At 53.1% G+C, this 14,306-nt stretch overlaps 1 protein-coding gene across 1 annotated transcript in view; it reads right to left on the reverse strand.

Moving 5' to 3' along the window:
• Positions 1 to 14,306, reverse strand: part of LOC104300083 (ectonucleotide pyrophosphatase/phosphodiesterase family member 1) — a 94,997-nt gene that overhangs the window by 21,127 nt on the left and 59,564 nt on the right. Inside the window, exons 12-15 of the mRNA XM_054174028.1 lie at positions 7,092 to 7,200; positions 4,033 to 4,164; positions 2,252 to 2,283; positions 352 to 479 (exon numbers count right to left, since the gene is read on the reverse strand). Of these exons, the coding sequence (XP_054030003.1) occupies positions 352 to 479; positions 2,252 to 2,283; positions 4,033 to 4,164; positions 7,092 to 7,200 (401 nt within the window). The remainder of the gene's footprint in view (positions 1 to 351; positions 480 to 2,251; positions 2,284 to 4,032; positions 4,165 to 7,091; positions 7,201 to 14,306) is intronic.

Below are 14,306 nucleotides of genomic sequence, written 5' to 3' on the forward strand. Positions count from 1 at the left end.
ACCTACCTAGCACCAAAGCCTGGCCTTACCTAGCAACAAAGCCTGGCCTTACCTAGCACCAAAGCCTGCACCTACCTAGCACCAAAGCCTGCACCTACCTAGCACCAAAGCCTGGCTTTTCCTAGCACCAAAGCCTGCACCTACCTAGCACCATAGCCTGCACCTACCTAGCACTAAAGCCTGGCCTTACCTAGCACCATAGCCTGGCCTTACCTAGCACCAAAGCCTGCACCTACCTAGCACCAAAGCCTGGCCTTTCCTAGCACCAAAGCCTGGCCTTACCTAGCACCATAGCCTGCACCTACCTAGCACCAAAGCCTGGCCTTACGTAGCACCAAAGCCTGGCCTTACCTAGCAAGCTGCCACTGGGAGTCCAGGTAGAAGTGCAGGGGCTCAATGCGGTCGTTGTGGGAATAGTGGAACCTCTTGGGCAGCAGCTGCTTCATGTAGGCTTTGAAAGGCTGCTTTGGGTCTCTGCACTGCAGTGGGGAGAGTGGAAGAGGAAATGCACCTCTCAGACTGCTGCTGGTCTCATCTTGAGTCAAGCAATCATTTGCAAAGGGGCTGCAGCAACTTCCACCAAGGACAGAGGGACTGTGGTCTGGAGTCACACAGGCTGGGACACAAACATCCAGAGCTACTGAACACCAAATCCTCCCTGGGTTTGCTTTCCATAGGTATTAGCAGAATACTGCTTTGTCATGACATAATTGACCTTACCTTTACTTGCAATTGCACAGAAGCAAACAGCACTGCCCAGAACTAACAGAGAATTGCTCTGAGACACAGACTCAGAGACCCACAGAGTGCACTGGGTTGGAAGGGACCCTCAAAGGTCATCTTGTCCAACCCCCTGCACTTAGCAGGGACAGCTCCAACTAGCTCAGGCTGCACATGAACACCATGAACCTTTCACAGCGGTAACAGACTGCCCAGTGCAGTAACTCCATAGCTCTGTCCCTCAGAAAGCAACAGACATTCAGGTTTTGAGATTGGTCACTCAGAGGCAAATGCATTTCCCACCAATCAATATCCATTAATGATTTTAAAAGGACCCAGCCAGAGAAAGAAGCCCTCTGACACTGGGCTGCCTGAGCAGTGATGCCATCTGTGCACCCAGCACAGCTCTCACTGACAGCACTGACTGCACAGACTGTGGTGCAGGGAGGAGAATGGAGGCCAGGTACAAAGCAAACAATCACAGAATTGTTGAGGCTGGAACAGAGCTCTGAGCTCATCCAGCCCAGCCTGTGACCCAACACCACCACAAGGACCAGGCCATGGCACTGAGTGCCACATCCAGTCTTGCCTTAAACACCTCCAGGGACAGGGACTCCACCACCTCCCTGGGCAGCACATCCCAGTGTCTGATTGCCCTCTCCATGAGGAATTGCTTCCTCACATCCAACCTAAACCTGCCCTGGCACAGCTTCAGGCCATGCCCTCTTCTCCTGTCACAAGCTGCCTGGGAGCAGCTTTCCTTCAGGTAGTTATAGAGAGTGATAAGGTCCCCCCTGAGTCTCCTCTCCTCCAGACTGAACACCCCCAGCTCCCTCAGCCTCTCCTCATCAGACTCTCCCTCCAGTCCCTTCCCCAGGCTGGTTGCTCTCCTCTAACAACAACAAAGCCCAACACCCTCTCTCAAAGCAGTTCAAAAAGGCATGAGGAAGATCTTATGCTTGCCCAGGAAATGGAGCTGGGCTTTCCAGTGCCCTTGTCCCCAGGCAGGACAATGCAGGTACACAGGTTCAGCAGCTTGAAGAGCAAGCTGATAGTGAAATGAACACAACCCCCTGGCTAGGACAAGGGGCAACGGATGGAAACTGCAGCACAGGAGGTTCCACCTCAACACAAGGAGGAACTCCTTCCCTGTGAGGGTCCCAGAGCCCTGGGGCAGGCTGCCCAGAGAGGCTGTGGAGTCTCCTTCTCTGGAGCCTTCCCAGCCCTGTCTGGATGCATTCTGTGCTCTTGCTCTGGCAGCCAGGGTGGACTCAAATCTTTCCCTTCCAACTCCTGTGATCTGTGGTGCTGTTAATGCACAACCACAGCCAGCCAGGTTACACCTTCCTCAGCTCTGACCTTCCCTCCTCCTGTCTGGAGCTGCTTTTGTTGCTGCTGACTGCACAGCCCAAGGAAAAGCACTGACTCCAAGTCCAGAGCCGTGCCATTACCCCAGTGAAGAGCTGCCTCTCCACACCACCTCTGCATGTCAGTAGGAATGAAGGTGAAGAGCAGATAAGGTGACACTTACTGTGAGGTTCCTGACAATGCCTTCATAATTAACTGGAAGAATCACATGTAAGAATTAGTCACCTATGTTAAAGAGAAACAATGTCACATGAAGGTCCTCCCAACACAGCAAGTAGCCAGCTGAGTTTCAAACACACCCTAGACATAAGCAGCTGTTTTTCCAGGATTAAAGCCACGAGGAGCAAACCAATTCAGCTGTGCTTTTAGAGATTGGAGTTCACAGCCTCTCCTCCCCTTGCTTGCTTCTTTACAGCTTCAGAGTTTAGCTCCAGTTCCAAAAATAACCCAGGAAGTTAAGTTTTCACACCAGAGGCAACTAGATGCTGCATTCTTCCTGCTTCCTAATATACTTCTGAGGACAAAGAAACAAAGACAACTCTCAGGACAGAGCTCTGCCTGGCAAGGCTCCTCAGAAAGAGAGCCAAGTGCAAGCTGGCTAAGCTTCAGCTGCTGAGACTGAAGCCAAAAGGAACCATGACCTCACTGGCTTTGACATTCTGCAGGGGCCAGGCTGATTGCTCTGCACAGTCACTGTCCCAGGGCTCAGACCCAGTGCCTGACTCAAGTGCAGAAGTGCTGCCCTGGCCATGGGAGCATTCCTGATTCCTGCATGGATGCAGGCAGTGTGCAAAGGCAGCTGTGCTGCTTCATGGAGACAGGCAGCAGACACTCTGCTGCTCCTCTCCCTCAGGGAGAACCTGGAGCTGCATTTGTCTCCCACCCTCCCCAAGGAAACATTTAAAACAGCTTAGAATAGCATCAAGCAATGAGGTAAACAGGACTTAACGTCACTGGGGCTGAGGCTTGTGAGTTTTAAAGGGCAGAGAAAACAATAAGCTAGACAGAAAAAAACCTCAACTATGAAACATAAAGGAAACTTCTACACAGCATTAAAAAGTAGCCAAAATTGCAGGCCCTAAACATTCACCTAAAATGAGTCTGCACAATCAAAGGGTAACATCTGTGAGCAGCAATTTCTCCTCAGGTTTATTCTCTCCTCTATCTTTGTTTGCAGCTCACTCCACTGCTGGCAGGCAGTTTTGCAGTCAGTGGGAAATGCCTTGTAACCCTCATGCAATAATAGCTGAAGGATGGCACCAAGCTCTCGGGTAGAAACAGACCCCAGTTATAAGCTGGTCAATCAAGAAATGAGGGGAAATCAAGAAATGAGAAGGGAAACTCTTTGGTGTGTCCTGAGCACCAAAGATGTGATTCAAAGGAAGACCACTGGCAAGGCAAGAGCATTTGCAGCTGGGCACTCTGAGGCAGCCTGCAGAGGCAGTCTGTAGGACTGACAGACACCTTCAGACCTGGCAAGTCAAATGGCCTTTAAAAGCAAGGGTGCACTCCCTAGTACTTCCTCCTCATCATCACAGAATCATGGAATGGTTTGGGTTGGAAGGGAGCTCCAAAGCTCATCCAGCCCAGCCCCCTGCACTCAGCAGGGACATCCTCCACTGGGTCAGGCTGCCCAGAGCCCTGCTGAGCTTCACCTTGTACTCCCCAGGGATGGAGCCTAAATCACCTCCCTGGGCAACCTGTTGCAGTGTTCCAGCAGCCTCCTGGTGCAGAACTTGTTCCTCATCTGCTCTTCTCTCGTTTCAAACCATTGCCCCTCACCCTCTGCACACAGTCCCTCTGCAGCACACAGTCCCTCTGCAGCACCCAGGTTGTCCCTACATGACCTCCACCCAGGTTTGCCAACGGATTCTGTGCATTCTGCATTCAGAAAGTACCAAGCCACAGAAGTGAGTAACAAGAATTAGTTTAGCAATTACATACAAGAGAAATACTCATCTGGAACATTGTTAGGCCTCAGGCGAGCTGCAGGCCCAGGCACCACTAGGAAGTCTTCAACATCATCCAGGTAGCTCTCCAGATAGGCTGTTCTCCTGCAGCTCCCTGCCTCCATCCCTGCCAAGCAAACACATTGGATTTTAAGGTGGGAATGCCAGTGTACAGTAGCCTCGAGGAGGAGACATGGAACTTAAGGGCTGGAAGTCAGATATGTAATTGCTCAGGGCTGTTTATCAGCAGCCTCAAGATGTGTGGTCCAAGGAGACCACAAATGGAGAAACAAAACCGTTCCCCAGATCCACACAACAGCCACTGAGGGAACAGATCTGCTTCCTCTCTGAAGGGAAAGAATCCTCTGTGGCTGAGAAGAGTCATGATGGAGTGGCCCCCAAAACAAGAAGGATTTGGACCTGCTGGAGCACATCAAGAGGAGGCCACAAAGATGATCAGAGGGCTGCAGAACATCCCTGTGCGGACAGGCTGGGAGAGCTGGGGCTGTTCAGCCTGGAGAAGAGAAGGCTCCAGGGAGACCTCAGAGCAGCCTTGCCTGCAGGAGAGCTGCAGGCAAGCTGGGGATCAGAAGGGGCTGTGGGGATAGGAGGAGAGGTGATGGTTTGAAACTGGAGCAGGGCAGAGTTAGGTTGGACACCAGGAGGAAGTTCTGCACAGGGAGGCTGGGGAGACACTGGCACAGGCTGCCCAGGGAGGTGGTGGAGGCTCCATCCCTGGAGACATTCAGGATCAGACTCAATGTGTCCCTGGGCAGCCTGCTCTAGGTGGAGATGTCCCTGCTGCCTGCAGGGGCTTGGACAAGATGACCTTGGAGGCTCCCTTCCAACCCAGTGCAATCTGTGACTATCTACCCAGCAGTGTTCAGCCACATCTCTACAGAAATAGCCAACAAACACAGCAGCTATGGACTGACCTTCCTCCCACTGCTCCTTCCTAATCAGCTTCCAGAAGTCAAAGAGGCTCTGAGCTGCTTCCTGCACTTGAACTCCTACTTTTTGGTCATTCCTGACAGGTTTAGGCTCCATTCATCTGCCAATACAGTTTAAACCTCTCTGGCTATTTGGCTAAGGACAAGGAGTTCTGCAATGCAGCTCTGTGCTGCAGGCAAGTGTGCTTATGGAATCATAGGATCATTAAGGTTGGAAAAGACCTTTGAAAGATCATCCAGCCCAGCCAGCAACCCAACCCCACCATGGACACAAAACCATCTCCCCAGGTGCCATGGCCACACCTTGCTGGAACACCTCCAGGGATGAGGACTCCACCACCACCCTGGGCAGCCTCTGCCAATCCCTGACCACTCCTGCAGCAAGGACATTTTATCTCATCTTCAACCTCAGCCTCCCCTGGCACAATTCCAGGCCAGGTCCTCTCCTTCTATCACCTGACAGAAGAGACCAATCCCCACATGGTTCCAACCTCACAGTACCACAGAGTCACCAAGGTTGGAAGAGACCTCAAAGCTCATCGAGTCCAAGCTGTCACCACAGACCCCATGACTAAACCATGGCTCCAAGTGCCACATCCAATCCCCTCTTGAACACCTCCAGGGATGGGGACTCCACCACCTCCCTGGGCAGCACATTCCAATGGGCAATCACTCTCTCTGGGAAGAACTTCTTCCTAACGTCCAGCCTAAACCTCCCCTGGCACAGCTTGAGACTGTGTCCTCTTGTTCTGCTGCTGGCTGCCTGGGAGAAGAGCCCAACCCCCACCTGGCTACAACCTCCCTTCAGGGAGTTGCAGAGAGCAAGAAGGTCTCCCCTGAGCCTCCTCTTCTGCAGGCTAAGCAACCCCAGCTCCCTCAGCCTCTCCTCACAGGGCTGTGCTCCAGACCCCTCCCCAGCCTCCTTGCCCTTCTCTGGACACCTTCAAGTCTCTCAATGTCCTTCTTGAGCTGAGGAGCCCAGAACTGGACACAGGACTCAAGGTGTGGCCTAACCAATGCAGAGCACAGGGCACAAGGACTTTCAGGGAGCTGCAGAGAACAATGAGGTCTCCCCTCAGCCTCCTCTTCTCTAGACTAACCTCCCCCAGGTCCCTCAGCCACTCCCCATACAATGCCCTCCAAAGCCCTCCCCAGCTTCTATTTAATTTGTAGAAAAAGAATGAGGGGAAAAAAAACAACCCATGGTGAAAGAGATCAGAGATTATAGACATAATTGCAGCACTACAGAAAAGCTATCACAGAAGTAAAGCAAAGCTTGATATTCACAACTGAGAGCTTCTAGTTGCACTGCTTCAGCTACCTGCAGAGCATTGCTGTGCAGGGGAGCTGCAGGAACAAAGCCAACCTTGTCTGTACAGCCCACCCTTTTTATTCTGTTCCTCAGCTGCTAGAGATCACAGCAGCAATGAGGAACAGAATATGAGAGCTGAGGATGCTGAAGGGCCTGGAACAGCTGTGTGAGGAGGAGAGGCTGAGAGCCCTGGGGCTGTTGAGCTTGGAGAAGAGAAGGCTGAGAGGGATCTGAGCAATGGTTACAAATATCTGAGGGGTGGGGGGCAGGAAGGGGCCAGGCTCTGGGCAGTGGTGTCCTGGGATAGGACAAGAGGCAATGGACACAAACTGGAACCCAGGAGGTTCCACCTCAACCTGAGGAGAAACTTCTTTGGTGTGAGGCTGCTGAGCCCTGGAGCAGGCTGCCCAGAGAGGTTGTGGAGTCTCCTGCTCTGGAGCCTTTCCAGCCCCACCTGGATGTGTTCTGTGTGCCCTGCCCTGGGTGCTGCTGCTTTAGCAGGAGGGGTTGGTGTTGATCTCCAGAAGTGCCTTCCATCCCCTACCATTCTGTGTTTCCAGGGTTATTTAGTCCCTCCCTATGTTACCCCCTTCTTTGTCCCCACTCCCCCCACAGAACAGTCTGATTCTCACCTACACTGATTATCTCTTCCTCTATGCTGATAACATAAGATGCAGCCTCTGGCTATCACTTCTGCATTTTCCTTGCCAGAGACATTCAGGTACAACCCCAGAAGGCTACTTTCTAAGAACAGCCCTTCAAAACTCTGCTAGTTTCTACAGTCCAGCTCACCATGGTCTGATATCAAGATGATGTTGAGGCATTTATGGAGGTTCAGCTGCTTGAGGCCATCCATCAGCATCCCTACAATGCTGTCCACTCTCTGTAGTGCCAAAATGACCTGCAGGGCAGAACCAGGAGTGCAAAGTGTTAACCACAGCAATTCAAAACCAGAAGTCATTTCTAAGGAGGCTGAATACATTTACACTGCAGCACTGTGTGCCAAGAAAGCACAAGGAGCTGCTCTTACAGAATCACAGAATCATGGAATCAACCAGGTTGGAAAAGAGCTCAGAGATCATCAAGTCCAACCTCTCACCCAGCACCAGCAAGGACATTTTATCTCATCTCCAACCTCACCCTTCCCTGGCACAATTCCAGGCCAGGTCCTCTCCTTCTATCACCTGAGAGAAGAGACCAATCCCCATATGGTTCCAACCTCAGAGTCACCAAGGTTGGAAGAGACCTCAAAGCTCATTGAGTCCAAGCTGTCACCACAGACCTCATGGCTAAACCATGGCACCAAGTGCCACATCCAATCCCCTCTTGAACACCTCCAGGGATGGGGACTCCACCACCTCCCTGGGCAGCACATCCCAGTGGCCAATCTCTCTTGCTGGGAAGAATTTTCTCCTCCCCTCCAGCCTAAACCTCCCCTGGCACAGCTTGAGACTGTGTCCTCTTGTTCTGCTGTTGGCTGCCTGGGAGAAGAGACCAACCCCCACCTGGCTACAACCTCCCTGCAGGGAGTTGCGGAGAGCAAGAAGGTCTCCCCTGAGCCTCCTCTTCTGCAGGCTAAGCAACCCCAGCTCCCTCAGCCTCTCCTCACAGGGCTGTGCTCCAGACCCCTCCCCAGCCTCCTTGCCCTTCTCTGGACACCTTCAAGTCTCTCAATGTCCTTCTTGAGCTGAGGAGCCCAGAACTGGACACAGGACTCAAGGGGTGGCCTAAGCAGTGCTGAGCACAGGGCACAAGGACTTCCCTGCTCCTGCTGGCCACACTGCTCCTGATGCAGGCCAGGATGCCCTTGGCCTTCTTGGCCCCCTGGGCACACTGCTGGCTCATGTTTAGGCAGCTGTCAATCAGCACCCCCAGGTCCCTTTCTGTTTGACAGCTCTCAGCCACTCTGCCCCCAGCCTGTAGCTCTGCCTGGGGTTGTTGTGGCCAAAGTGCAGCCCCTGGCACTTGGACTTGTTGAATGCCATCCTGTTGGCCTCTGCCCATCTGTCCAGCCTGGCAAGATGCCTCTACAGAGCCCTTCCATGCTCTAACAGATCAGTATCTGCCCCCAGCTTGCTGTCATCAGCAAATTTGCTGATGAGTGACTCAATCCCCTCCTCCAGATCATCAGTTGAAGAGGATGGGGCCCAGAACTGATCCCTGGGGGACACCACTTGCAGCAAGCCCCAAAGTCCTGGCAGGAAGCACATCCAGAGCACACTAACAGGAGGGACTAGGAGAACAAGATACTCACAGCATTCCTACTGCCCTCTGAAACCTGCTTCTTGCCTCTCCCTGCCACTCTCAGCTGCCTGCCCTGTGGCTGCACATTCCTCACAGCCACTGAGGATGGGCTCAGCAGTCACACCTGTGCTGCTAAGCAGGGATGCAGCCTGCAGCCTGCGCAGCACCTGCCCTGCTCAAGGCTCTTGCCATGTGCAGCCTGCACAGGCTCTGCACAGCTCTTGGCTCCAGGCTTTCCTGGGCCCCACACTGCTGTGCATTTGTGAGCAGTGCTGCAGCTGAAGGCATGAAGAAAACAAACACAAAGAGCAAAAAGCCTCAACTCCAACAAAAGAACAAAAGCAGCAGAAGAAACCCCACAGCAAACAAACACCACAACAACCCCAAACCAACTAAAACCAACAACAAAACCCCAAAGCAAACAACCCCCCCCCCAAAACCCAAACCAACCCCACAAACCACCCCCCAAAAAACCCCAAACAAGAAAAAAAACACAGATCAAAAACCAACCAACCCAAACAACCCAAACAACCCAACTAACCAACCCAAACAACCAACCCAACCCAAACAACCCAACTAACCAACCCAACCAACCAACCCAACCCAACCAACCCAACCAACCAACCCAAACAACCAACCCAACCCAACCAACCAACCCAACCAACCCAACCAACCAACCAAACTACCCAACCCAACCAACCCACCCAAACTAACCAACCCAACCAACCCACCCAACCAATCCAAACAACCCAAACAACCCAAACAACCAACCCAACCCACCCAAACAACCAACCCACCCAACCCAACCCACCCAACCAAACAACCCAACCAACCCAACCCACCCAACCAAACAACCCAACCAACCCACCCACCCAACCCAACCCACCCAACCAAACAACCCAACCAACCCACCCACCCAACCCAACCCACCCAACCAAACAACCCAACCAACCCACCCACCCAACTCAACCAACCCAACCCACCCAACCAAACAACCCAACCAACCCACCCACCCAACCCAACCCACCCAAACAACCCACCCACCCAACTCAACCAACCCAACCCACCCAACCAACCCAACCAACCAACCCACCCAACTAAACTAACCAACCCAACCCACCCAACCAAACAACCCAACCAACCAACCCACCCAACCAAACTAACCAACCCAACCCAACCAAACCAACCCAACCAAACCAACTCAACCAAACCAACTCAACCCACCCAACCCAACCAACCAAACTAACCAACCCAACCCACCCAACCAACCCACCCAACCCACCCAACCAACCCACCCAACCAACCCACCCAACCCAACCAACGAACCGACCCACCCAAACCAACCAAACAACCAAACCAACCAACCCAACCAACAAAACCCCACCCAACCAAACCCCAACCACCACCTCCCCAAACAAAACATCCAAACAACAAAACCCAAACCCATAACCCCCCCAACACCCACCCCCCCCGCCCCGTGACTGCTTGAAGGGACAGAGTGACCCCTCAGCCCCCTTGCTGATGGCACCAAGCTGGGAGCAGGGGCTGGCACCCTGCAGGCTGTGCTGCCATCCTGCCAGGGTGACCTGGCCAGGCTGGAGAGTTTAGAAGGCACAAATCCCATGAAATCCAAGGAGGCCAAGTGCAGAGTCCTGCAGCTGGGGAACAACCCCATGGAGCAGCTCAGGTTGGGGACAGCAGCTCTGGGAAAGAGCCCTGGCAGTGCTGGTGGACAGCAGGATGGCCACAAGCCAGCAGTGTGCCCTGGTGGCCAAGAAGGCCAAGGGCATCCTGGGGTGCATTAAGAGTGTGGCCAGCAGGTCAAGAGAGGTTCTGTGCCCACTCTACTCTTGCCCTCAGATGAGGCCTCACCTGCAGTACTGTGTCCATTTCTGGGCTCCCCAGTTCAAGAAGGACAAAGAACTACTGGAGAGAGTCCAGCACAGGGCCACTGAGATGCTGAGGGGCCTGGGACATCTCTGTGAGGAGCAGAGGCTGAGAGCCCTGGGGCTGGTTAGCCTGGGGAAGAGGAGGCTGAGAGGGATCTGACCAATGGCTGCAAATATCTGAGGGGTGGGGGGCAGGAAGGGGCCAGGCTCTGGGCAGTGGTGCCCAGTGACAAGAAAAGAGGTAATGAGCATAAACCTGAACATACAAAGTTCCACCTGAACATGAGAAGGAGAAGGGAGGTGGTGGAGTCACCATCACTGGAGGTGTTCAGGAGGAGACTTGATGGGGAACTTGGTGCCATGGGTTAGTTGATTAGGTGGTGTTGGACTGGTTGATAGGTTGGACTCGATGATCTTGAAGGTCTCTTCCAACCTGGTCTGGTCTATTCTATTCTATTCTATTCTACTCTACTCTACTCTATTCTATTCTATTCTACTCTACTCTACTCTACTCTAGTCTATTCTATTCTCTACTGTGAGGGTGGCAGAGAACTGGCGCAGGATGCTCAGAGAGGCTGTGGAGTCCCCCCTGGGCATGTTGCTGTGTGACCTGCCCTAGGAGATGCTGCTCTGGCAGGGGGTTGGACTCCATGATCTCCAGAGGTCTCCTCCAACCCCCACCAATCTGTGAGTCTATGACCCAGATGAGAGTCACTGAGGCTGGGTTTCAAGTATGAAGTGGAGAATGTGTTGTGCATCGGCAGGGAAGGCCTAAGGGTGCAGATGCTGATGGGACAGCATCAGAGGGCTGAAGAGACCAGAAGAATCCAAGCCTGCAAAATGTTCTTCCTCAAAATGCCTCTTGGGAGAGACCTTGCAGCAAGCTGCCCTTGACACTGTGACTGATGTTAGTCTCACAGCAAACTACATTACAGGGACTAAAAGAGCCCAAGGAGAAGCTGCCAGGCCAGCACTGTGTCCAGGGCTCTGCAGCTCCAGCTCCCTTGCCTAGGCTGAGCCACTGGAGCTGCTTCTGAACACTTGCTCAGGAAACAAACCAGAGAAAGGACTTTTGAATGTTAGGGGTTGGAAGGGACCTCCAGAGCCAGCCCAAGCCCCTGCCAGAGCAGCACTGCCTAGGGCAGGGCACACAGGAACACATCCAAGCAGGTTTTGAATGTCTCCAGAGCAGGAGACTCCACAACCTCTCTGGGCAGCCTGCTCCAGGCTCCAGCACCCTCACAGTCACAAAGTTTTCCCTCCTGTTCCCCTGGCACCTCCTCTGTTCCAGCTTGCCCCCAGTGCCCCTTGTGCTGTCCTTGGCCATCCCTGAGCAGAGCCTGGCTCCAGCCCTGCACATCTTTATCCCCAGCCATGAGGGCAGCCCTCAGGCTGCTCTGCTCCCAGCTCCAAGCCCCAGCTGCCTCAGCCTGGCCTCACAGGAGATGTTCCACTGCCTGCAGCAGCTCTGTGCCTCTGGGATGGACTCTTTCAAGCAGTTCCCTGAGGTCCTTCATGAGCTGAGGGGCCCAGAACTGGACACACTGTTCCAGCTGTGGCCTCAGCAGGGCAGAGCAGAGGGAGTGAAGAACCTCTCTGACCTACTGACCACAGCCCTTCTAATGCACCCCAGGAGGCCCTTGGCTTTCTTGGTCACCAGGGCACACTGCTGGCTCAGGGGCACCCTTCTGTACACCAGGACCCTCAGGTCCCTCTCCTCTGCACTGCTCTCCAACAGCTCAGTCCCCAACCCATCCTGCTCCATGGGGTTGTTCTTTCCCAGGTACAAGACTCTACCTTTGCCCTCGTTGGATTTCATTCCATTTCTCCCCAGCCAGCTCTCAGCCTGTCCAGGTCTGGCAGCATGGCAGCACAGCCTGAGGGGTGTCACACTGCTGGCTCTTGGCCATCCTGTTGTCCACCAGGACTCCAAGGTCCTTTTCTCCAGAGCTGTTCTGCCACAGCTCAGCCCCCAGCCTGCACTGGTCCCTGGGGTTGTTGCCTCAGTCAGCCACTTGTATAAGATGTTTTGCTTAGCATGAACAGCCCAGAGCTGCCCCTGGGGAGACCACACAGCTGCAGGGTATTTCTCTGCATAGCATGCCTGACATACAGAGCCTCTGCCCACTCAGGCACTGAAGGGACATCCCATGTCAGCAGGGGACCTACACTGCAGCTTCAACTAGCAGCCTGCTGCACATTCACCTTGCAGCTCCTTACAGCAACAGTAAGTGCTCCCACAGCAAGAAGAAGTGCAAGGGCTCTTCCCTGTTGTCACCAAGGTAAACACTTAGTTAAGATGCCCTAAAGCTCTGGTCACTCCAGGTGAGTGAATTGTACAAAGCCTCTGAATTCCCAGGAGCTTTCCAATCTGCATCTGTCACTGTGGTTGGGCTGGCAAAGCTCTTGAGAACAGCAGGAGCCCCAAAGCCTTGTTAGCTGCACTAGCAGGGAGAACATCCCCTTCATCAGCCTCCTTCCAAGCAGGCACAGAACCTCACTGCAGGATGGTGAGAGCCTAAGCACTGCACAGAGCCCAGAGGCAAAGGAAGGACAACCACAACCTGAGGACTTGGCCCACTGCAGGACAAACCTCTGACTCTCTGTCCCCTGCTTGTGGCTTTGGGGTTTTGCTGCCCTCCCCCAATACAAGCAGCATAAAGAATTGGTGGGATTAGGTAAAAACCACATAGAAACCATCCCCAAAGAGACTGCATCCCCGGACTGGCTTCAAGCCCAAAGAGGCTTCACCCCTAAAGAGGCTTCACCCCTAAAGAGACTTCACCCCCAAACAGGCTCTACCCCCAAACAGGCTTCACCCCCAAACAGGCTCCACCCCCAAACAGGCTCCACCCCCAAACAGGATTCAACCCTAAACAGGATTCAACCTTAAACAGGCTTCACCCCCAAAGAGGCTTCAACCCTGAACAGGCTTCACCCCCAAACAGGATTCAACCCTAAATAGGCTTCAACCCTGAACAGGCTCCACCCCCAAAAAGGCTTCACCCCCAAACAGGATTCAACCCTAAACAGGCTTCACCCCCAAAGAGGCTTTGTGGCCGTTTGACGCTGTGCCTTTAAGGAAGGGGCACACTGGCTAAATGTTTGTAAAATATTTTGGTATTCTAAACGAATTTCATTGGCCAAGTTGAGGTGGGAGGTGAGGTTAGTCCCAGCGCGGCTGGAACTTTCTCTCAGTCTTCCTTCCTTCGCTGTCCCTTTCGGCTGGATCTGCTTCTGGGCTTCTTGCCAAGAGATAAGAACTAACTCCCTCCCTGTAACAGGCCTGTCTGCTTCTTCCCCTGTCCTGCTAACCATCCTCGTCTCTTCTTCTACCTCTTTGGGGGAGAAGGGAGGTAGGGGGGTGAAGGGGGCACAGGGGGAAGCCCCCTCTGTGGGGGGTCTGGTTTCTGGTTGAGTTCATTTGCTGTATATTCCTGTACATATTGTAAAATCCCTGTATTTGTTGTGTTACATAGAATCTGTTTCCTTGTAAATTATACTCTCATTTCTCTGACTGGGTTTAGCCGTGGTCTCTTTCTCAGTGGGGGAGGGAAAGCAGAGCCTTTCCTTTCAAACCACTACACTCTTTTTATTGGTGCCCAATGTGGGGCCTGGCAATTAAGTAATTAAGTTGATTTATTGCTTGTCTCAGCCGGAGAAATGAAATGAAGGTGCTCTGGGTTTTAGAACATTTATTCTTCTCGGTCTGTGGCATGTTGGTCTACCGGTACTGCATCGGGTTGATGTTAGACCAGATAGGTAAATATTTAATGTGTAAAATCTATTTGTGGTTTATGCATAGGATCCAGCTGTTGGATCAACGCTGTTTGGGTTTTTTTCAGCTCACTAACTACGGCAACAGAACGTCTTC

This window comes from Dryobates pubescens, chromosome 28 (assembly GCF_014839835.1).
Source record: "Dryobates pubescens isolate bDryPub1 chromosome 28, bDryPub1.pri, whole genome shotgun sequence".
Lineage (NCBI taxonomy): Eukaryota > Metazoa > Chordata > Aves > Piciformes > Picidae > Dryobates > Dryobates pubescens.